General features: G+C 37.8%; 1 protein-coding gene across 1 annotated transcript; it reads right to left on the bottom strand.

Moving 5' to 3' along the window:
- Nucleotides 1-1,310: 1,310 nt before the first annotated feature.
- Nucleotides 1,311-13,110, bottom strand: ARL1 (ARF like GTPase 1). The gene is made up of 6 exons (XM_025882391.2): nt 12,665-13,110; nt 9,685-9,822; nt 7,253-7,334; nt 6,131-6,242; nt 3,056-3,234; nt 1,311-2,316 (listed from the first exon to the last, which is right to left on the bottom strand). The coding sequence occupies exons 1-6, from the start codon at nt 12,666-12,668 to the stop codon at nt 2,286-2,288; spliced, it is 546 nt and encodes a 181-aa protein (XP_025738176.1). The 5' UTR covers nt 12,669-13,110; the 3' UTR covers nt 1,311-2,285.
- Between the last annotated feature and the right edge of the window lie 11,530 nt (nt 13,111-24,640).

Here is a 24,640-nt window from a genome sequence, read left to right as displayed (position 1 = left end):
AGGGTTCTGCAAAATAATATTCAGTAGATTTTTTAAGTAACATTCAAACTCCTGTAACTTACCTATATAGTTGTTTCCTACTAGAAAAGGACCTCATAATTATACCATATTAAAATTAGTGTATGCTCTGTTTACCCCATTCTAGCCTTTGTGATAAAACAGAGAGATCACAATCATTCAAGTGCTGGTGTCTGCTACTACTTCAGGTGTGTTCAGTATTCAAGATGGCAAGAATGTTATGTGCTGCCCAGCATCTGCCTGCCTGGGCCTCTCTCCGCCCACACTTCTCACAATGTTCCTAAAGTGCTCGGGTGGGGGTGCGGGGCACCTAGCTACTTAGGTACAAACCCTGCCACTGACCAGAAGGAAACCCAAGTAGAAGTTGAAGCAGTACTATTTTCCTAGCTGGCAAACATATAACCTACTATTTCAACCATGCATATACTCTAAGGTGCCATAATGTGCCAGGCACTACATTGGATTCAAAGGATATATATGAAAAAGTCTGTCCATCAGGAGCAATTTGGAAACTATGAAACAATGTTAATTACATTCTCAGTAATATTAGATGCAGCACTAACACTTGGGCCTTGGAAGGTCTCCAAAAAAGACTTCAGAGACCAAATTAAGAATGGTGCTGGGGAATGGGCAGAAAGATTAAAGTCCCCCCCATAAAAAGGGGGTGCCTGGGTGGCTCAGTCATTAAGCGTCTGCCTTCAGCTCAGGTCATGGTCCCAGGGTCCTGGGATCGAGCCCCACATCAGGCTTCCTGCTCCGCGGGAAGCCTGCTTTTCCCTCTCCCACTCCCCCTGCTTGTGTTCCTTCTCTCGCTGTCTCTCTGTCAAATAAATAAATAAAATCTTTAAAAAAAAAAAATTAAAGTCCCACAGGTAAAAAGAGAAAGCCACATTCATTTGATCTAAAAGACCAAAAGTATGAAGGAGAGGCTATAGGCCTCCAGAAAGGCGTTGGCTAGAACAGGGAATGGACCACTAGTGTTCACAAGAACACCAGTGAGGGGCATCAAGTATTTTAAATGCTGGTTGTCCAACTTAAAGATTCCCCCAAGTTTAAGGTAAATACGAGGGACCATATTCTGTCACCACTGTAGCCAATCCTGTGGTAGACTGGGTAGTTTGAAAAGTTCCTCTGAACATAATTGTTTTTGATACCCTAGCAGTAAGTCTACTTTTTAAAACCAAAAATGCTCCATTTCTCCCTGTACAACCAGTAATGTTTTGACTTTTCACCAAATTTACATGTCCAATTACAGATAAATGAAAGACAGTAAAGACATCTCTTACAAATGCTTCTTAAAACAGATTTTTTTAATTTCCTTTAATACGTGTGGATTCCATCAAATATAACCATTTAGGATTGTTACTACCTCTACTAGTATAGACAAATTTATAGAAATTATTTTGAATGTACCATGTCTACTTCAATTAGCATAATTTTATTTAAGCAATTAAGGTTGTCTGTGTTACCAGTGTTGACATTTTCAGGAATTTATGGTATACTTTATGGGATGAGCTTGACAATGAAATCTCACTTTCAGCCCTGTTCTGACTTCACTAGCAGGTGGCCCTGAGCAAGCCAACTTATCAGAACCTTGGGTCCATGTCCATAAAATAAAGACATTACAACCTGTCCTACCTACATCACAGGGTTCCTGTATATATGAAAAAATTTTTGGCAACTATAAAGTACTATAAAATGACAATTACAGATGTCAGTGAGGTTAACCACCAAAATAATATTTCAGCTTCATGCCTATACCCAAAAACTTTTAAACAAAACAGCTTAAATAAAGTGTCATTAAACAAATGAAGACTGTATTACCCACACTATGTTCCTACTCTACTGAGTCTAATCTTTGGAAGAACTTAATTCATTTTAGGGAAAAAAAATCTGAGTTAAGATATTTATTAGTGTTTATACAAACAAGCAGTAACCACTAATTCAAAAATAGGAGGGTTTTTCCTCGAGTACATTCTTTAATAGGACTCTATTTGAATAAGAATTCCATACAAATAGAATATATACTTAACACAAGAAAGCAAGGAAAGATTTTACATTACACAGAACAGACATTCAGTTGGTTCAATCATGGGTGAATTACCCTTCCAACCAAATACTTATTTTTTATATTTATTACAAATATTGCAGTCCAGTATATGCCAACAATCACACAGTTTTAACATTTAGTAGCATGAAGCACACTTAACTGTTTCCAAAGGGATATGTGATGTAGTCTTCATTTCACAGGGATAGAAGTGATTGAATTACTGTCTGCTCTTTAATGTTTCAACTAACCTGTGAAGAGAAAATCAACAGTTTCATAACATTAACTTCAAACTTTCAGGTATAGAGCATGATCATTTATGGTAAGTTTTATACTGAAAGTGGATTCCAAAGCACTTTAAATGATGAAGGCTAAGACAGTTACACTGAAGAATGATGTTATGGACCCAATTTCCATGAAAGCCTTTTAGCTTTCACTTTTGTCTATGCTCTGAATGAATAATCAAAAAGACCAAATATCTTCTTTCCAGGCTGTAACTACTGCAGCATGGCCAGATGTGGATAACTCAGAGGTGAAAACTAGCCTCAGTCCTCATGAAGCTTAAAATCTAATGAGTAGATGCACTAATCAATTACAGGACAGTGTAACTACTGTATCACTGGTCTGTGACAAGGACATCCAACTATGTGTGTGGAAAGGCAGTGGGCATGGAGACATGCAAGGGAAGGTTCTTGAGAAGAAGACAGTCTTAACCTAAGTCCTGAAGGATAAGGAATGGAGGATGTGGTGAGGAAGGGAAAAGTTAAAAAAAAATGAGAGAAGACTGGCTTATCTAACTATAATCAGGTAGGTGTGACTGAAATAACAGCTAATGCATATGAAGACCAGTGGAAGAAAAGGCTGGAGGAACTTAATATAATAAGCTGCTAAGTAATCTGAATTTCATCCTTAAGACTAAGGAAATCACACGTGTGCAAACAGCTGCATGCAAGAACAAATGCACAAATGGTTTCTGGAAATATACTTAACCATTCCATTGCCTCATCAAGGCCAGTGCCTTTGGTTGCTGAAGTTTTGAATATTTGCCATTTTCGGTCCTTCAATGCAGGTAACCCAAGTGAATTTGCCATCTCTGAGGGAGTCATGGCCTGTTCCATGTCCTGCTTATTTGCAAACACCACTAAAATGGCTTTTCTCAGTTCTTCTTCCTAAATAAAATAGAAGGTATTTAATTTTCTCTAATCAATTTGCTTCCTTGAGTTTAGAAAGAAATGCCAACAAATACATTATTTTAAAAGTATATTCCCTAATTATGAATCTATAATGTTCATTATAAATCATTTGAAATTATAGAAAAGTATGAAGAAAAAAGCTTCGTCCATAATCCTACCTCCCAAACATGATCACTCTTAACATTCTGGGTATTTTCTACTGCTTTGTAATTCAGATACTTAAAGTTCATTAATAAATACATTTATACATCTGAGATCACATTTACATAGAGTTCTATACCCTGCTCTAAAAAATAAACATTAAATCATGGATATTTTCCTAATCAAAATTTTCAAAAAAAATTTAATGGTTAAATATACTCTATACTATGAATGCATGCACCATAAACTATGTAACTGTTCTCCAGTATTAGACACTTACTAGATTCTTTTTACTTGACTATTATAGAAACTCAAGGGACACAGTCATTACACAGAAATCTTTGTGTGAATCTCTATTACCTTAATAAATTCTCTAAAAATAGAATCAAAGTATGAACTTTTTTGGGGTTCTTGTTATATATACATTAATAAACCGCTTCCCAGAAAGGTTATAACACTTTAAACTCCACCAACAGTGTATGACAGTACTGTTCTTCAATGCAGCAGTCTTGGAAGAATTAGAAATTACATATTTTTCCAAACATAATGCAAATGTTATCAGCAATAGAGTTTTCTCGTGTGCACTCTAAGTTCATGCCTTTTGCTCAGTTTTCTATTTATTTGCAAAGGGTCTTGATATGATTAAAAACACTAATCTTTAGGGTGCCTGGGTGGCTCAGTTGGTTAAGCGACTGCCTTCGGCTCAGGTCATGATCCTGGAGTCCCAGGATCGAGTCCCGCACTGGGCTCCCTGCTCAGCAGGGAGTCTGCTTCTCCCTCTGACCCTCTTCCCTCTCGTGCTCTCTCTCATTCTCTCTCAAATAAATAAAATCTTTAAAAACAAAACAAAACAAAACACTAATCTTTAGTCACTGGTTGTAAAACTATGTCCTAGTTCCCTGTTTTACGCTACTTTGTATTTGTAGGGTTTTTGTTTGTATTAATATAATTAAATCTATCTTTTCTTTTGTAATTCCTTCCAATCCTTTGATTTAGAAAGACCTTCCCTATCCAGAAATGTTAGCCATATTCACTTACATATTCTTGGAGTTAACGATTTCTATTTTTTACATTTAATTCTTTACTCCAGGAAGAATTTATTTTTGTGTACAAAAATGGGATAACTTACAGTGGTTTTGTCTGTAAGTTTGAATGTAACAGAGAACAGACCTGATCATATGCTACATGTAACTTTATATATTTATTGACTGAATCAATTAAAAATTACTTCCTAAAGAATAAATACAATTTTTAGTTCTTTCTCATACAATTATACAAGTCAAATCCTAATATCACAAAGAACAATCCAGCACAACTCAAAAACTATAAACTGAAGCTAATAACGCATTTCTTTAACGCAGTACTTTTAGTGACAAAAATCTATACCATTTGAATTACATCTAACTAAAGGTTTATTTTAAAAAAATCCATTACACTGAAAGCAATTAAACTGTCCCTTCAAATTCCTTATACTTGAATTTGGACTGAGAAGCTCTTATGATAAATATGATGCTATGTTGTGAAGAAAATTAAGCAAAAGTTTAAAATTATTAGGTCTGCAATTTTTAACTCAGAAGCCATTAAGAAGTCAGTAGTCAAATCAGAAGTCTTAAGTATTCCAAAAATGTTTCTACCTAGGTAATTAAATGGCCTAGAAAACTTTTATTTAAGCATTCGATGATTGGCTAATTCAGAATCATAGTTCTGGTGGGAAAAGGGAACTTACTCATCTAATTTTCTCAAGCAAAGGTAATTTCATTATTACTTAAATTAACCATAAGTACATTTGAAAAGCTTATTTAACAACTGGAGATTTTTTTAAACTTTTGATTATTTAATGCATCCTCTGAATTTAGTTAGCCAATAAATTATCTTCATTGACTACAATGTTTTGAGATTTTAAATAAGTGTTGTACACTGTTCCACACATCAGGAATATTAGGGTAAACTCAAAGAACTTACATTTTAGGGTGGGAGACATATATAAGCAAACCAATATATTTTAAAATAATGGAAAGAAACAGTAAGTGGTACAAAAAATAAGGTAGAATAAGGTGTTAGAAAATAACTAGGCTCCTCTCTGAGGCAGAAACGGGAGATAAAACATGCCAAGAAGGTAGCCATGCAAAGATCTGGAGGAAGAGCATTACAAGCAGAAAGATGAGGAGGTGCAAAAAGCCCTAAGCCACATGATCAGTGTACAAGCTTAGTGTATCCAAAGAACAGAAAGGTCAGTATGGCTAAAGGACTGTAAACACAGGGAAGAATAAAGAATGAAAAAGCTGGAAGAGATAGATAAACAAGGGCCAGAGGTGTGCCAGAAACCCAAAAATTCTAAAACAAACAAATAGGCTTTCTTATTATTTATACCCTTATCTGCTTCCATAAACTAACTTATACAACTAGAAATAAATTTTATAAAAAAGCACTTCACAGGAGTAACTTAAAATAGTTCCTCAGTTTAGAAAGAGTTCAGCTCTGAGCTTCCTAGAAATCAAGAAATCTAGTTTAAAGGAAGTTACATGGCTGGATTTGATTTTTTTGTCTTTTTGTCTCCTCTCTTCCCAACAGAATTTCTGGAATAGGAAATAATTTGTATAAAAGAAAATTATACTAATGACAAGGGGGGAAAAATCCCTACTTTCCTTTTAATTATTCCTACATGTAGTAACAATGAAAACTAGCAAACAAACGTAAAAGATTTCCCCACATTTGAATAAAGTTTTCTTACCTCCAACATGGCAACTAACTCTGATTTGGAAATGCCAATTCGGTCTCGGTCACAACTGTCTACTACATAAATGACTGCATCTGTGTTTGAATAATAACATCTCCAGTATGGCCTAAAGAACATTCAGAAAGGGAGAATATATTATTATTTGAAAGAAAAAGAACCTGCTATGTTAATTTATATGCTAGGACTTGGCAATAATGGGGAGTGGGGAGTTTACATGCCAATCTTGCCACCCCCCCATGTTAGAATCAATGCCATGATTCATTGCTTCTGATGGTATGTATCATATCCTTCAGATGTAATGGGGGTGGAATGATAAACATTAAATCACAGGATCAAGAAGTTTCAAAATGAGTTCAGACTTTAGGCTAAGAGAGTACTTTATAATCAATCTATAAAATCACTAACTGTACTGAGATAAAGTTATACACGGACCTTACTGTTAACATCTAATAAATCTCTAACTAGGAACTCCTTAAGGAATGGATTCTTAAAAAAACTTTTAATATGATTTTATATAGCAGACATTAAATTGATTACTGAAGACCTCATGAAGTAGAAATGGCTAAAATTAGAGAGGGACTCAAAAGCACTTCAAAAAATAAAACAAGTTAAAAGGCAGCAGAATGTTTGGAGAATGCACTACTTATGTTTTAAGATGGTAGGTACCATAGTGAGCAATACTGACAGTAACCAAACATTCACAGTTGCCATGCCAAGCACAGAATGTTAGGCAGGAGACCTAAGGAGACCTAAGTTCTAGAGGGCATCTATGTTCACATTAGCCCTAAATGGTGGACTGAAAGTTATTTTTATAAAATCCAAAACAGTCTGTTTCACAAAGTGACAAGAACTAAATGGAAGACCCTTTTCAGTTGAAAACTACTTAAGTAGATCTTGAGATTTTATGAAAAAATTTGTCATTAAGGAGATATCTGAAGAGCTGGCTTCCTTAAATTTTATTTTAATTCAGTTGAGAGAATAAGCAGTTTTACCTCATTTTAAACTAAGTGGCTTCCATTTAAATTACAAAAGAAACCATATTTGGTTTATTGCTCTTAACCTTAAAAGGGCCAATAAATGTTCAATACTACAAAGTAATCTGGTCTCTGAACATACCTGATACTTGTCTGTCCTCCTAAATCCCAGACTTGGAATTTAAGGTTCTTGTATGTTACCGTCTCAACATTAAATCCAATAGCTAGAAGATAAATCACAATCAGTAATATACGTAGACTAATGCATTCTACCTTCAAAGTATTCAATCCAATTTTAGCAATTAATGAATTACTACTGAATCACATTATTGGTTAAAATATTATTCCATTTAAGACAAAACAGTTGCTGTGCTATACACACGCACACCATCAATTAGCAAGTTCAGCACCACTTTCAGGTGATATAAGAATCCCCAATCACCTCTGCAAATATAGAATTTTTAGCTCAATAGAAATCCTATGTTAACTCCCTGTACAATACAATCCAGGCATACAAGTGTTTAGAAGGTTATGTTTAGAAAGAACAGCCGTAGATATATTACAAAAAATGGAATTTTGATAGGCAGCAAGTAAACAGGGAACAAAACCAAGAAAGCCCAAATTCTAAACTTTAGTGGGTAACGATTCAGCAATAGCTATATACCACTTTATGGAAACTGGGTTCTCTAAGTGTGGCAATCTCACAGACCCTCTGCAGACTTCCTCAAGAGCTCATTTGTAATAAGGTCATGGCTGGATGGTCAAAGGGGAAATGTCCCATCTCTCTTCCCTGACATCCTTTTTAGGTGGAGCTCTAGCATCACACAGCTGAGGCACGATACTGTTTTCATTGAAAAGAATCTAAGGGAGGATAGAGAGGATGCTGAAAAAACTGATTACTAAAATTTTAGAAGCTTAAAAAAATCAAAGTAAAAAATGACATAGCTATAACTGGACAATTAATTTTTGTTTTAAATTTAAGTCTATATTGGTAAATGATGCTAATGAGTATATGGTAAGCATTCCCTATCACAACTAAAAAACAGCTATAATAAACCTGAGTGAAGGGCGCCTGGGTGGCTCAGTCGTTAAGTGTCTGCCTTCAGCTCAGGTCATGATCCCAGGGTCCTGGGATTGAGCCCCACATCGGGCTCCCTGCTCAGCGGGGAGCCTGCTTCTCCCTCTCCTACTCCCCCTGCTTCTGTTCCCTCTCTCGCTGTGTCTCTCTCTGTCAAATAAATAAATAAAATCTTTAAAAAAAAATAAAATAAATAAATAAATAAACCTGAGTGAAAAACTAAAAAGCAAGTTCATGATGTTGCCCTTAGAATTAAGTAGGAGTGTAATCACCATCTTTACCTCAATTACAAACACTGTTTATACGCACAGGACAAGAGTATGCTGGACAAGAGTATGCTGTAGAGTGTATTCACTGAAATGCAATCCACTGGGCTGTGTGCGCTGCAGGGGCCAAGACTTAACCATAATAGAGATGGGTGATTTTGAGAAGTAAAAACCAAGGGAACTGAAATTTTTTGAAGGTGGCACAAAGAAATAACAGAAGCCACAGGGTTTAAAAAGTTCTTTCGGGGCACCTGGGTGGCTCAGTCGTTAAGCGTCTGCCTTCAGCTCGGGTCGTGAGGAGCCCCGCATCGGGCTCCCTGCTCCGCAGGAAGCCTGCTTCTCCCTCCCCCACTCTCCCTGCTTGTGTTCCCTCTCTGGCTGTGTCTCTCTCTGTCAAATAAATAAATAAAATATTAAAAAAAAAAAAGTTCTTCTTTCATAAAACCTAGACTTTTTTTTTTTAATCTGGAAGTTTAAATACTACTAAATATAGAAATACCTTGCGTGACAGAGTGATTTTAGAGGCATAATTTAATACTCTTGAGCAAACTCTACAAACTCTTAAACTTACTTTAAATACATTAATCTTCTCTAAGTAAATTCACGTCAACAAATTTAAAAAGTATAAATAACAGTATTCTCATGTAGTCAAACAGGACTGTTTAAGAATATCCTTCTAAAATATCAACAATTGATTTAAAGTTGAGGTATTTCTTCTCTTGATACTTTTAGGTACCAGATTAATTCAAGAGTCAGTCTCTTCCCCTCAGTTCTTTACAAGCAATCAACAGAATTACTTAAGAGAAACAAATCTTAATTAAAATAGTAACAAACAGAGGGGGGAAAAAAGCACATCAGATGCAGTAATACCACTTAACACCTATATAATTCTTTAAACAGGTTTACAAAGTATTTTATGTACTTCATTTATTTCCCCCTTAAAGTCAGTGGGTATTATCTTCATTTTATCAATAAAGATACTGGCTCTCAATGAGATTAAGTGGCTTAACTCTAGCCAACTTTAAAAACAGCAAAACCCAGCCATGCACAGTGGTTTACAAATTGCCTCTACATTTATAAAAAATAATGTTATCAATATTATGTCCACACTAGAAGTTTACAAACCTTACTATATTAAAATTACATTAGATGAATTACTTAATCAGAAATAAAGTTACATTAGATAGAAAACAAAAACCCCTACAATTAGTTTATCATACCAACACTTACTAGGAATAGTAGTAACGACTTCTCCAACCTGTAATCTGTATAAAATTGTAGTTTTTCCTGCTCCATCTAATCCCAAAATTAAAATCCTCATTTCCCGGGTTCCAAACAGACTGGAAAAAATACTTGAGAAAAAGCCACCTGAAAAAATAATAAAAAAATGCATTCAAAATCATTTTGTGAACTAAGTCCACAAAACATTTAATCTTGCCCTTTGAAAGCTATACCAAATTAAATAATACTGTAATATTCTCCTCAGCTCTTAGGTGCATAACTTTGCGCCCAAGGGTATATATTAACCAACTTCAAACAAGTAATTAGTGATTGTCACCATGTCCTAGATACTGTGTCAGGAAGGCACAAGAAGATATATTCCAGAATGAGAAACAAGAACCACTGTCCTCATGGAGCTCACTTTTTTTTTAAATAAAAATTTTTTTAAAAGATTTTCTTTCTTTGAGAAAAAAAGAGAGAGCAAGAGCACAAGCAGGGGGAGCAGCAGAGGGAGAGGGAAAGGAGCCTGATGCAGAGCGATGCAGGGCTTGATCCCAGGAACCTTAGATCATAACCTGAGCCAAAGGCAGCTGCTTAACCTCCTGAGCCACCCAGGCACTCCCTGGAGCTCACTTTCTAATCATGAGAATATAGATACCTTAGCATGATCTCACAACCCCTAAACACCAAGGGACAAATCAGAATGACAGTGGGACAATGAGGTTCTCACATGTGAAAAGCAATTATTATCACTGTACACCAGCATCATAACTACTTTCAATCACTGAGATTTCTCTGTAAGCAATATAACTTGCAAAAGAAATTGAGACACAGAAGCCCAAAATAACAAAACCTATTTTTGAGAGAAAACTCATTTAAAAAAATAATAAAGCTACATTCACTGTTTCATGAAATAGTTCCAGAAAGTTTCTTGTACATAAGGTAATGTGTAATATAAAAGCACTTGTGAACAGAGTGGTGATTATCAGAATCACCACTGGTGACTGAATGATAGAATGGTGGTTATCAGATGCTTGGGGAGTGGGGGAAATGGGAGAGATGTCAGTCAAGGGTACTAACTTTCCTTATAAAATGAGTAAGTTCTGGAGACCCAATGAACAGCACGGTAACTACAGTAAACCAATGTACTGTACACTTGAAATATGCTAAGAGAGTAGATCTGTAAGTGTTCTTACCAAACACACAAAAAAGCTAATGTAAAGTGATAGATGTGTTAATTAGCTTGATTGTGGTAATCATTTCACAATGTGTATCAAAACATCACATTGTATCCCTTAAGTATATGCAGTTTTGTCATTCATACCTCAAGAAACCTGGAAAAATATTAAAATTAAAAAATTATCTTTTGTCTCAGCAGGGCCTCCTGGTAACAGATTAAGGCGTTGATTCATTTGGATTGCATTTAAAGAAGAAATCCCTAAGAGTAGGGGAGGTGGTGATTTAGTCTTTATTACTCTTTTTACAACAAAAGAAAGGGTTTTGTTTTTGTTTTAAGAGAGAGAGCGCGCTCACAAGTATAGTGGAAGGCAGAGGGAGAGGGAGAGAGAATTCCAAGCAGGCTTCACACCCAGCACAGAGCCAACACAGGGCTGGATCTCTCCACCCTGAGATCATGACCTGAGCCGAAATCAAGAATGGGAGGCTCAACCAACTGAGCCATCCAGGCACCACAGAAGCTTTTTTAAAATACATTTTTTCTTTAATGATTACCAGAAAAAAGCACTTTGGCCCTTCCCCACCAAAAGCCATTAGAGAAGGTTAAAAGAAAGTTACATTAGCAATAAAAAACAAAACAAAACAGTTGACAACTGAAGTGATGTCACATGCAATACATGGTTATCTGACAAAGAAATGGCACAATTAAGAGATGCAAATTTGGAAAAATGAAAACAGCATGGTCCAGAGAACCCTGGTAAAGTGTAACAGAAGGTGTGTAACTTGACAAAATCCTTTCTACCTTTTACACCTTAAAAACAACAACAACAACAAAAACTGGGGCACCTGGCTGGCTCAGTCTGTAGAGGATGCGACTCTTAATCTTGCAGCTATAAATCTGAGCCCCACCTTGAGTGTAGAGATTACTTAAAAATAAAATCTTTAAGGAAAAAAAAAACCTGAAGGGAGGTATGGAAAAAGACAGGAAAGCACTTATGATCCAGGACAAGAAGTAAATCCCCTGGAAAATGGTAGAGGAATTAAAATAATCCAAAGAATTTGCGTCATTTGGACAGTTGTAAACCAGTTTAAAAATGTGCACCTTCATTTGGGTTCCAGCGGGGAGGGAAGCTAGCTTGTGCTTGTGATGACAATGTAGTGCCCTCAATTAGCACTCCAATATCGATATTAAAATTTCACTCACTGACCAGTAATGACCAGTACCCTCCCCATTTCCTTCTCCACCTTACTCCATCATCTACATGAAAAGCTACAGATAAGCAGGCAAATACCAAGCTGGCTATAAAACACTGTGAGCAACAATTCCTTTTGGATTTTTTAAATTGACGCAATCCCAGGGGCCAGGAAGAGAGAATCAAGCTTCCACTGTGGGGTCAGATCTCATCTTTCACGCAAGAAACCTCAGCGCACCTGCGATTGACAAATTGCCAAGCTTCTAAAGGCCAACTCTGCCCCCCAAGTCGAGCTGGGTCTGACCAGGTGAGGGAAAAGTTCATGGTCGGGGGAAAGGGCTCAGGGCCGGGTTCCCAGGCCGCAGCGCTCTCCGGGCCCGCGGTACCCCCACCCCCTTACCCTTCTGGGGTGAAAAGAACAAGAGTGAGGGCAGGGGCAGAAGCTCGAGGCAGAGTCCACCCCCACAGGTGAACAGCCAAGGTAAGTTAAGTCCTCAGCGACCCGCCCCCGAAAAGCTGGCTACTGTGGGCTTCCCAGGCCGGGCCCTCTCCTCCTCCTGACCCCAGCCGTCGGCCGCAGCCCCTCCAATGCTCCCGGGAGCCCTTCTCGGATCCCTCACCCATGATGAACCGCCTGTCCGCCCTTATCGGTGGTGAGAGACAGGCCCCCGGCCTTGACAGCGACTCCTATTCGAGCCTCGGCGCCGCCACCTCTGCTCGCCTTGGCCTACGGCTCCGGCTCCGGCTCTTTGGCGAATCCCTGGAAGGTCCGGTCGGCCAGCAACTTCCACGTCGGATTCCCGGCGGGGGCGGGAGCGACGGGCCGCGGCGACTACGCGCCAGGAACGGCGATCTGAGCGTCCGCGTCGTCACTTTCAACGAAACTTCCCGGCCCACTGGGTGGAAGCCAGAGGATAAAAATATTCAAGGACCCCAAATCTCTCTTGCTTCTGTTTTCTTGTACTGAAAGGGCTTCCAAAATAGAGAAATTCGAATTTTCATTTTAAATTCTGACACCCAACAGTGGCGAATCTGCCAACCAAGAATTCGAGTCGGGCCTCGATGCTGTAGCCCGACTGGACGCCGGCTCAGGGTGCAGCGTCGTGGAAGTTGCAGGTCCTAAAGCGCCGTGCGGGGGCGACGCACTTTTCCCGGGTTGCTTTCTCCCGCACGGAAATAGGACTACGTAATAATAATAGGAACAGCCCCGCGCGGCCAATGCTAATCAACCTTACACCTGAGGCCGCTAACTGGAGGTTTTTGGAGTCGCAGTGGCCTGTAGGGTCAGCGTTAGAGCCCTTCACCCCTTTCTTCCACTTAACCCACCACCTTTCTGGGATAGGCAGGATGGAGGAACTGGTTCAGCTCACAAGGACTGAGGACCTGTTCCCTCAAGGGGCGTCGAGAGTATTGCCGGTCTTGAGAGGAAATTGTATTGGGAGGAAGGAAGAGATACTTGGAGGATGGGAAGAAGGGATTCTCCTAGACTCTAATCTTTCTAAGGTTGAGCGTGCGTGTCTTAAAAATTCGTAAAGGTACATAGAAAAGTAAACCTATCCCTAGCCCCCAATCCCACAGTTCTTCATAGAAGTCACCTTTGTAAACTCTTAGGCCTCCTTCCAAATATAATTTTTGCATATTATGTTTTTATTTAGAGATTTTCATCCATTTAACAGTTTATGGACTGTTTTGTTTTTTACTTCAATTTTCAGACCTTTCCAGCTGCCTAGGCATTGAACTAGATTTGCCTGTTGCTCTCGCCTCCCTTCCCCACTTCTAAATCATAAATTCACAGAAATTTTTCTCGCAAGGAAAAGTTTGGTTTTATTTGTTTTTATTTTATTAATTTATTATTTATTAATTATTTATTTATTTATGGAGAGAGTTGAGTGACTCTTTAAACAGCTGGACCTTTACGTTGTCCCAGCTGTTGGACCTAAGTGGGCTGAGATTCCACTGACCTTTTTCACCCGTTCTTCATGCACCTGCAGTCCATATCTTCGCCAAGATTAGCTACTGCCACTTGGCAAATCTTAACCATTGCCACTTCAAATTTTGTCCATGTCAGAAAATACAAATTCCCTTTAAGGGAGAACTAAAAGGAAAGATACGCTGTAAAGTTCATATTTGCACTGCATATTCTGAACCAAATAAACAAATGAAACCTATGTGAGGACGCAGTGTAAACTGAAGTGCTATATACAGATTAAAAAGCATTGTTAATACTATCAGGTGGCATTTCAGCCTTTCGTAATGTGTATTAAGCACCTAATTACAAGTCACTATGGAAACAGTGTAATAAAAAACAAATAAAAACTCTTTAGGCGATTTGATCAAAACTTTATTTTTCTTTAAAGATGTATTTATTCATGGGGGGGGCGGGGAGCAGAGGGAGAGACTCTTCACACTCCTCGCTAAGGACAGGGCTGGATCTCAGGGCCCATGAGATCATGACCTGAGCCAAACCGGGTCAGACGCTTAACGACTGAGCCATCCAGGTGCCCTGAAACACTGTATTTTTAAATTTTACCCATTTAACTCTTTGCTTTGTCTGTTAAGATTTGATCTCACTTCCTGGTTGCATCAAAAATTCTTCTCCATTCTCAGAAACCTTTGATCTAAAGAAAAATCCCCAAATATTAAGATATTACCTTTAAATTTTTTTCTAATGTAGATTCAGGACAACTAAAATAACTTTCCTGACCACTTACTATGTTCAAGGCCCTATGCTATGCCTATTAAATAGTCTAAAACAATCCCTACTCTCAAGGGTTCACTCATTAACCCAAGGGTGTTTAAGACAGAAAATTTAAATGGTTTCATAAAATGCTGAGATATTTATAAAAGCAAAACCATAAACTGCTTAGAGAAACTTAGCTAATCTTTATTGGTGATAACATCGCATCTCTACCTTCTCCTCCCTTCTCTCAATCTCAATTCATAAGACTAGAGCAGTTCCTACTTTAATGGGAACATAGTTTTCAATGTGTAAAGGAAAATTTAAGGTTGTGAAAAGTAAGATAACAAAACTTCCACTTCCTGTATCTTTTCTGATACTAAAGACAGTCATTACCTAGGAAAGATACTTATCTTTAGGGCAATATCATTTTTTTAAAATGTAGTCATTAATATTGGCCTGGTGTTACAGTTACTGCTCACTAAAAAGAGATACTTGAGGAAACAGAATTACAGTGGCATGCTAGAATTAAAACTAAATATTTAGATTGTAAGTCTGTGGAATTTTATTATTCAGACAAGCACATAGAATTGACCTCACCTTTCAAGTCTTTGCGCAAATGTCATTCTATTTAAAATTGCAACCTACCCAACATCCTCCTTGTGCTGTTTTTTTAGAACTTGCCACTAAACATATTATAATTTGCTTACTTACTATACCTATTATATGTTGTCTGTGAATGGCAATATTTTTGGTTTTTTTTTTCACTGTTTTGTTCTTGTACTTGGGCACTAAAATATTTGTTGAGAGAATTTGTTGAATTATAAAATAAGTTGTTAAGGAGAATGCTATAAGCGTTAGTTAATTTAAACATATATCGTGCAATATAATTAAACGTGTTTCCTAAAATAGATACATCCGAACCACCTGTCATAGTTTGATAGAGGCCAAACTATCATTTTCGAGGAGGTTGTCTTATTTGAGGAGAGGCCACCAGGTGGTGGTATTGCTTCAAACTAATTCTCCATAGACAGATCAATTGGTCCAATTAAAAGCTGAGTGGATAATTTAATCTTTCTCAAATCTCATGGTCCAATAATAATTTACTAAATTTTAAAATGTGAATGTTTTGGGACGCCTGGGTGGCTCAGTCGTTAAGCGTCTGCCTTCGGCTCAGGTCATGATCCCAGGGTGCTGGCATTGAGTCCCACATCAGGCTCTCTGCTCAGCAGGAAGCCTGCTTCTCCCTCTCCATCTCTCCTTCTCCTTTTCTCATGAATAAATAAATTAAAAAAAAAAATCTTTAAAAAAAGTGAATGTTTTAATGCAGTCCAAGCAAGTAAAACAAGTTCAAAAGTCCTTTGACTATAAAGTCACAATAAGATCAAATAAGTTCAGAATTTTAAAGCTAAAAGGAACCTCAATTCCTGCCACCTCAATTATAGATGAAGTAGAAACAAGCTAAGAAACAGCCAGGACAGCAATCCTGATCATTTAACTTCCAGACCTGGAGTAACTAGGTTATGATGCTTTCTGTAACTGAGCCATGATCTGTACATTTGGTAAATTGATTTTCAACACATGACCATGACTCAAGAATCTGTAGTTTCCAAAGTTGGAAACTTAACATTTCTGTATGTTTCATTACCTAGTGAAAGTTGCATTCTTTTGCTCAGGTTATATTCCATAAAGCAGAAACCTATGAAATATAATAAATATAAATATATAATAAATATAAGCTTCAGAAGGGCTTATCATACTGTGTATTTATAATTGTAAACTAAGGAGCATTTTGAAATCATAACTAGGCGTGTGATTTTCAAAGAGCAAGATGTCTATTTATATTTCAAATGTGTCCTTTCAATGACATGTATTTTGCCAACAGAGAAGAATTTCTCTTTAAAGGTTTTTGTGTTTTGTTTTGTTTTTTTTCTTGGAGCACCTGGGTGGCTCAGTCAGTTAAGCGCCCAACTCTTGATTTCGGCTCAGGTCATGATCTCAGGGTCATGAAATGGAGCCCCATGTTGGGTTCCGTGCTCAGCGGGGAGTCTGCTTGAAGATTCTCTCCTTCACTCTCCCTCTGCCCCTCCTGCCCCCACCCCTCTGCTCTCTCAAAATAAATAAATCTTTTTTTAAAAAGTAAATAAAAATAAAGGTCTTTTTTTCTCATTGAGTTGTAATTCACATACAATAAAATTCCCAATTTTAAGTGTACAATTAAGTGACTTTTAGTATATTCACAAGGTTTGCAATGATCACCCAAATTTGAGAACATTTTCATCACCCCAAATGAAAACTCTGTACCCATTAAGCAGTAATTCCCCAGCTGACCCCTCCCCTAGTGTCTTGTAACCTCTAATCTATTTTCTATCACTATGAATTTGCCTATTCCAGATATTTCTATCGGAAAATATAGATGGGAATACACAATATTTGTCCAATTTTTGTCTGGCTTATTTTACTTAGCATAATGTTTTCAGGGTTCATTCATTTACAGCATTTATCAAACATTTCATTCCTTTCTATGGCTGAATAATATTCTATTAAATGGATATACCATGTTTTGTTTATTCATCAGTTGATGGACATTTGGGTTGTCCTTGCTTTTGTCTATTTGAATAATGATACTATGAACATTTGTGTACAAGTTTTTGTAGGAATAAGTGTTTTCAGTTTTGTGGGGTATATACATACGAATGGAATTGCTAAATTATATGGTAACTCTTATGTTTAACTTTTTTTTCTATGTTTAACTTTTTGAGGAACTACCAAACTGTTTTCCAGCTGCATTGTTCGCTGAAACTATTTCGCACCATTTTACATTTGCACCAACAAAGTTTGAGGGTTCTTATTTTTCACATCCTCACCTACACTTATTTTCCACTTTTTAAAATCTGGCCATCACAGTAGGTGTAGAGTGGTATTTCATTGTGGTTTTTATTTTAATATTCCTGATAAATAATAATTCCTGATAACTAACAACATTTTCATGTGCTTATTGGCTATATGTATATTTTCTTTGGAAAAATATCTATTCAAATCTATTGCCCATTTTTTCATTATTTATCTTTTTATTGTTGAGTGTAAAAGTTTTCTATACATATTCTGGATACCAAATCTATATCAAATATATGATTACAAATACTTTTCCAATTCTGTGAGTTGTCTTTTCACTTTGTTGATAGAGTCCTTTGATGCACAGCTTTTAATTTTTTTAATTTTATTTATTTGACAGAGAGAGACACAGCGAGAGAGGGAACACAAGCAGGGGGAGTGGGAGAGGGAGAAGCAGGCTTCCCGCAGAGCAGGGAGCCCGATGCGGGGCTCCATCCTAGGACCCTGGAATCATGACCTGAGCTGAGGGTAGACGCTTAACAACTGAGCTACCCAGGAGCCTGCACAGCTTTTTAATTTTGATGAAGTCCATTTTACCTATTTTTTCTTCTGTAGCATGTGCTTTTGGTGTCATATCTAAGAAATTATTGCCTAATCCAAGCTCATGAAGATTTACACCTATATTTTCTTCTAAAAGGAAAGTAAAATAAACAAAACCCCCCAAATCTGATTCACTCTCCCAGCTTCCCTATCTCTCTGCTCAGTGATCCAAATTCTGTCTTGCCTTACCACCTCTGGTTAATGCAAACTTGCTGCTTTCTCTTGCCCTCCATCAGCCTCACAGTGACCAAACCCTATTCATTCTTCCTTTACTTCCTACTCTTAGGCAGTAGCCACTTAACTGATTCATCTGTTTCTCCCCACTCTCAAATACCCCTGAACACCACCATTTTGCTTCTAATGAAAGTCCAGCATGTACTAGGTACTAAATAAATGTTAACTGAATAAAACTCATGTTAATTTCTGTATCATGAGCCTTTAAATCTCATTTTCCAAGATGTTTATAATTGTTGGTTACTTACTTTTCCAGAAGACTGTGAAGATTTTAAGGGCAGGGCCTTTCGTATTCTTCTCTGCATCCCCACTGCTACTACACTGGAGTTGAGTAAATGGTTGTTAAATACATGAATGGATGAGGCCTGAGCTTCTTAACTTGGCGTTCAAACACTTCCACAGTCAGGTCCAACTTACTAACTACCCCTCTTTAGTTTAGGCAAACATTGTGAATTGGGGGGAAACTCAGTGTTTCCAGGACTCTCTAGATTTTGGTTCTGAAGTGAAGTTTACTGCTATTAACAGGGAAGCCACCCACTGTTCTGTGGTTCAGGTTCCTCTGCAAAAGGAAGGATTGGACTAGATTAGAGCTTTTCAGCCTTTAATGTGTATATACAAAGCACCCACAGACCCTGAACATGTGGGATCAGATTCTGATCCTGTGTTTCTACAAGCTCCCGGGGATGTTAATACTACTGGTCCACAGACCACCCTTCAAGGAAGTATAAAACTGTCCTCTATAACCCTTTTATGTCTTCTGGACATGCCTTCTGTGTGACTGACACTATAACATTTTGTATATTGCTTCTCCTCCCTGGGATGCTTTCTCCATTCATTTCCTCCTATATGAATCCAACACATCTTTTCAGGCACTTACTCCTGAGCAAAGCTTTCTCTGACTGCCCTGGTGCCCCTACTCCATCTTTTTTCACTCTATTAAAGTATCTATTGTTGGTGCTTGTTGTTCGACCCATCATCTACAGATAATTATTGGTTTTTGTGTGTATGCAAGTACCCAGTTAGTTTTCTTTACTTTAAGGCTTAATACAATGCCTCACATATAGGAAGTACTCAACGAATCATTGTTGAATGAATGAATGAATGACTCACTTCAGCATTACCACTCCAGAGAGAAATCAAATGTTTTACTGTACTCTATTGTTTTCTAGAATATGAAGGAAAGATCCAATATGGAATTTCCCCAGTCCACTTATATGAGGCAGCTCAATCTAAACAATGTGATCTTTTTAAAAATAAGTGATATCAAAATATCTAAAATGAGTTTATATTAAAATTCAAATTTCTCTCTGCAGTTTCTGAAACAACAAAAATTGCTACCACTGTTTCTGTCCCAATTTCTAAAACCAAATACACATAATATATTACATGTAAGAACTTGGCATTATATAGAATAAAAGATTGGTCCTTAGAATAAAAATTAGTATTATATCATGATTTCAATAGCCTGGTTAAACAAACTGCCTTACACCCAATACCATGTTGCATATCAAACAATGAAGTGAACTTTGGTGAAAAACAAAGTCTTTATTATTGATATAGAGAAGTTGTTTTAAATTTTAAAGCTAAAATAAGGAAGTTCTTTGAATATTGCCTAACTCACTATTGTGGGAAAAAAGTTAGAAGCATTTCAGAACATAGTACCCTATTTTGCATTTCCATTAAAGTTTTTTTTTTAACTTGCAGTATTTGTTTTATAAGATAGACTTTAACTCAAATATCAATTTATTGTTTTTGACAAGAGAAAAGAGCTATATTGTATATTATCAAATTCTTGACCAGATAGATGTTTTGGTTGTAAGTTATCAAACTAAAAATTTCTTGGTAGACTGTGAAGTTCCAGCTCCACAAATGTAAAGCACTTTAATCATGATTACTCATAAAGTATAACATTTCTGCAAAATGCTGGAAAATATGAGCTAAATGAGTACACCTAGTAGAAGTACTGTATCACTTGAATGGAGAAGTTAGTCACAATGAATCTCCTTGTTAGTAGGTTTTAGTGATCTAAATCAGTTTGTTTTATTTAAACTCCAAATGATTTCCATTCTTAATTTAGTTTACCCACCTCTGATGGAAACTTCTCCTCACAAAATAAATAATGAAGTGAAAAGTCTCAGCAGACTTTTTAAAAAATTTTTAATTGTCTTTATTTTATTTACTTCTCTAGCTCTGATAAAATATTTATGGAAAATATTTATTTTTAGTTCAGACTTTGCAAATCTCTGTCACCTCCCAATCTGAGTTCAACAGAATGGAGCAACACAGGATATACAACTGATGGAGACCACTAGGACTAAGAAGGGCTTTTGTTATTCTTAAAAATTGTCATCTCTTTTGAGGTACCTGGCTGGCTCAGTTGGTAGAGCATGCAACTCTTGATCTCAGGGTTGTGGGTTCGAGCCCCACGTTGGGTGTAGAGATTACTTAAAATGAAATTTTGGGGGGAAAAATGTCATCTCTATAGAATCTGGAAGAACACTGGAGGTCACTAGGGCCAGTCTCCTCATTTGCAGGGATATTGCGGCCCCAAGGTTACTCAGCTTGTAGTTAGATTCAGGCTTGAATTCTTCTCCTTCTCTTCAATCCATGGCCCTTTCCACCTTTTTAAATGAGACGTGGAAAACTATGAATGGTGAGAGCATCAAGAAACGCACATAGTTGAAAGAGGTAGCCTAGTCTCCTCTAGGCTGGCTGGGGAGTCCTGCCATTTTTTTTTTTAAAGATTTTATTCATTTATTCATGAGAGAGACAGAGGGAGAGAGAGAGGGAGAGAGAAGCAGAGGGAGAAGCAGGCTCCCAAGGAGCAGGGAGCCCGATGCGGGACTCGATCCCAGGACCCTGGGATCATGACCTGAGCCAAAGGCAGACGCTTAACCATCTGAGCCACCCAGGCGCCCGGGAGTCCTGCCATTTTATCCACACCCCACTCAGCTCTCAATGGTCAGCCATCCTTGAGAGACTCAAACTTTAACCACTGGCTGGAAATGACTTGATGGCAATTACACAAATGGAACTTCTCTAAATGTGTCTTATTATCTATATTTGTCACTGGATGTCCACATTTTTCAAAAAGGGAAACAAATATTGACTTTCCCCATTAATTTTTCCCATTTTTGTCCTTCATTTTCATCATATACACTTTCTAATACCATCTACCAAACGCTTACTTTGGGTCAGTCAGTGTCAACTACTTTACTTCATTCCATCTTCATAAACAACCCTATAAAATGCATACTGTTATTCTCTCACATTTTTAGAAAGATTTTATTTATTTATTTGAGAGAGAGAGCATGAGCAGGGGAAGGGGCAGAGGGAGAAGCAGACTCCCCACTGAGCAGGGAGCCAGACATGGGGCTAGATCCCAGGACCCCAGGATCATGATCTGAGCGGAAGACAGACACTTAACTGACTGAGCCACCTCGGCATCCCTTCCACATTTTAAAGACAAAAAAAAAAAAAGAACAAAAAACTGAAGCTTAGATGGGTTAAGTAGTTTACCCAAGGTGCAGAGCTAGTATTTGGTAGTGCTAAGATTGGACCCAAGTATGAGAACCAGACTTTTTAAGCAGAATTGCTAGGTTCTGCTACTGGGAAAGAAACCGATCTACCCAAAATGAGAAATTTCCTTATTACTTATAAATAGATATGTAGGGCGCCTGGGTGGCTCGGTTGGTTAAGCGACTGCCTTCGGCTCAGGTCATGATCCTGGAGTCCCGGGATCGAGTCCCGCATCGGGCTCCCTGCTCAGCGGGGAGTCTGCTTCTCCCTCTGACCCTCTCCCCTCTCATGTTCTCTCTCTATCTCATTCTCTCTCTCAAATAAATAAATAAAATCTTTTAAAAAAATAAATAAATAGATATGTATATGAAAATATTTACATATTATTTTCTTTTTTTAAGATCCTATTTATTTGAGAGAGAGAGATCATGAGCAGGGGGGAGGGGTAGAGGGAGAAGCCGACTCCCTGATGAGCAGGGAGCCCAATGCAGGACTCGATCCCAGGACCCCGGGATCATGACCTGAGCGGAAGGCAGATGCTTAACCAACTGAGCCTACCAGGCACCCTACATATTATTTTCTAAGTGATGTGTTCTTTTCCTTTTATTTGGGATAGATAGGAATAATCAATACGAGGAAGTTCAGACCAATTTATCAGTCATTTTCAATTTTAATTTTATTTTTTGCAGTGCATAGTTTTTTAAAAGTTACATATGTTTATATATCCAAAAAAATAAGTTCAAGCAGTACAAAAGGATAAAGGATGAAAAGTCTCTCTCCTACACTGACTTCCATACCCAGGGTCATCTTCTCAGAATTAATCACTATAAATAGTTTCAGGTATCCTTCAAAATGTATTCTATGCATATACACATACATAGGCAATCTCAGTTTATTGTGCTTCACTTTAATGCATTTGGCAGATATTTGTGTTTTTTACTAATTGAAGGTGTGTGGCAACCCTGCATAGTGCAAGTCTAGCAGCACCATTTTTGTAACAGCATTTGTTCACTTCATGTTTCTGTGTCACATTTTGGTATTTCTCATAATACCTCACACTTTTTCATTATTGTTATATTTGTTATGGTGATCTGTGATCTTTGATGTTGCTATTGTAATTTTGGGGGGGCCCATGAACAGCACCCTTACAAGACAGGAAACTTAATTGATAAATGTGTGTGTTCTGACAGCTCCATCAACCAGCTGTTCCCACATGTCTCTTCCTCTCCTTGGGCCTTCCTAGTCCCTGAGACAACAATATTGAAATTAAGCCAGTTAATAATCCTACAATGGTTTCTACGTATTCAAGTGAAAGGAAGAGTCGTATGTGTCTCTCTTTAAATCAAAAACTAGAAATGATTAAGCTTAGTGAGAATGGCATGTCAAAAGCCAAGATAGGCCAAAAGTGAGGCCTCTTGTACCAAACAGTAAGCAAGTTGTGAATGCAACAGAAAAGTTCATAAAGGAAATGAAAAGTGCTACTCCAGTGAACACACAAATGATAAGAAAGTGGAACAGCCTTATTGTTTTTTTTTTAAGATTTTATTTATTTATTTGAGAGAGAATGAGAGATAGAGAGCACGAGAGGGAAGAGGGTCAGAGGGAGAAGCAGAGTCCCCGCTGAGCAGGGAGCCCGATGTGGGACTTGATCCCGGGACTCCAGGATCATGACCTGAGCCGAAGGCAGTCGCTTAACCAACTGAGCCACCCAGGCGCCCAGCCTTATTGTTAATATGGAGAAAGTTTTAGTAATCTGGATCAATCAAGCCAGCCACAACATTCCCTTAAGCTAAAGCCTACTGCAGAGCAAGGCCCTAACTCTCTCCAATTCTATGAAGGCTCACAGAGGTGAGGAAGCTGTAGAAGAAAATTTGAAGCTAGAAGAGGTTAGTTCATGAGGTTTAAGGAAAGAAGCCATCTCCATAACATAAAATTGCAAGGTGAACAGCAAGTGCCGACATAGAAGCTGCAGCAAGTTATCCAGAAGATCTAGCTAAGACAATTAATGAAGGTGACTGTGCTAAACAACAGATTTTCAATGTAGACAAAACAGTCTTCTATTGAAAGAAGATGCCATCTAGGACTTTCATAGCTAGAGAGAAGAAATCAATGCCTGGCTTCAATGTTTCAAACAGGCTGACTCTCTTGGTAGGGGCTAATGCAGCTGGTAAGTTTAGGTTGAAGCCAATACTCATTTACTATTCTGAAAAGCCAAGGGCCCTTCACAATTATGCTAGATCTATTATGTCTGTGCTCTATCAGTGGAACAACAAAGTCTAGATGATAGCACATCTGTTTATAGCATGGTTTTCTGAGCATGGTTTTCTGAGTTTTTTTTTTTTTAAGATTTTATTTATTTATTTGTCAGAGGGAGAGCGAGCACAAGCAGGGAGAGCAGCAGGCAGAGTGAGAGGAAGAAGCAGACTCCCCGCTGAGCAGGAAGCCTGATGTGGGACTCAATCCTGGGACCCTGGGATCATGACCCGAGCCGAAGGCAGATGTTTAACCTATTGAGCCACCCAAGTGTCCCAGTTTTCTGAATATTTTAAGCCCACTATTGAGACCTACTGCTCAGAAAAAAGGATTCCTTTCAAAATAGTACTGCTCATTGACAATGCACCTGGTCACCCAAAATCACTGATGGAGATGGACAATGAGATTAATGTTTTTCATGCCTGTTAACACAACATCCATTCTGCAGCCCATAGATCAGGGAATAATTTAGACTTTC

The sequence above is a fragment of the Callorhinus ursinus genome, unplaced genomic scaffold (assembly GCF_003265705.2).
Source record: "Callorhinus ursinus isolate GAN/ISIS: 27379988/994484 unplaced genomic scaffold, GSC_fseal_2.0 scaffold14, whole genome shotgun sequence".
NCBI lineage: Eukaryota > Metazoa > Chordata > Mammalia > Carnivora > Otariidae > Callorhinus > Callorhinus ursinus.
Note: the sequence above shows the minus strand (reverse complement) of the source record. Positions and strands in the feature narration are given on the sequence as shown.

Excerpts from the sequence above, each read along its gene's own strand:
- ARL1 (XM_025882391.2), bottom strand. Across the intron at positions 7,335-9,684 it reads AGTCGTTACTACTATTCCTA|CTATTGGATTTAATGTTGAG; the intron begins GTAAGTGTTGGT and ends TTTATCTTCTAG. Across the intron at positions 2,317-3,055 it reads CTTGATGAGGCAATGGAATG|GTTAGTTGAAACATTAAAGA; the intron begins GTTAAGTATATT and ends TTCTCTTCACAG.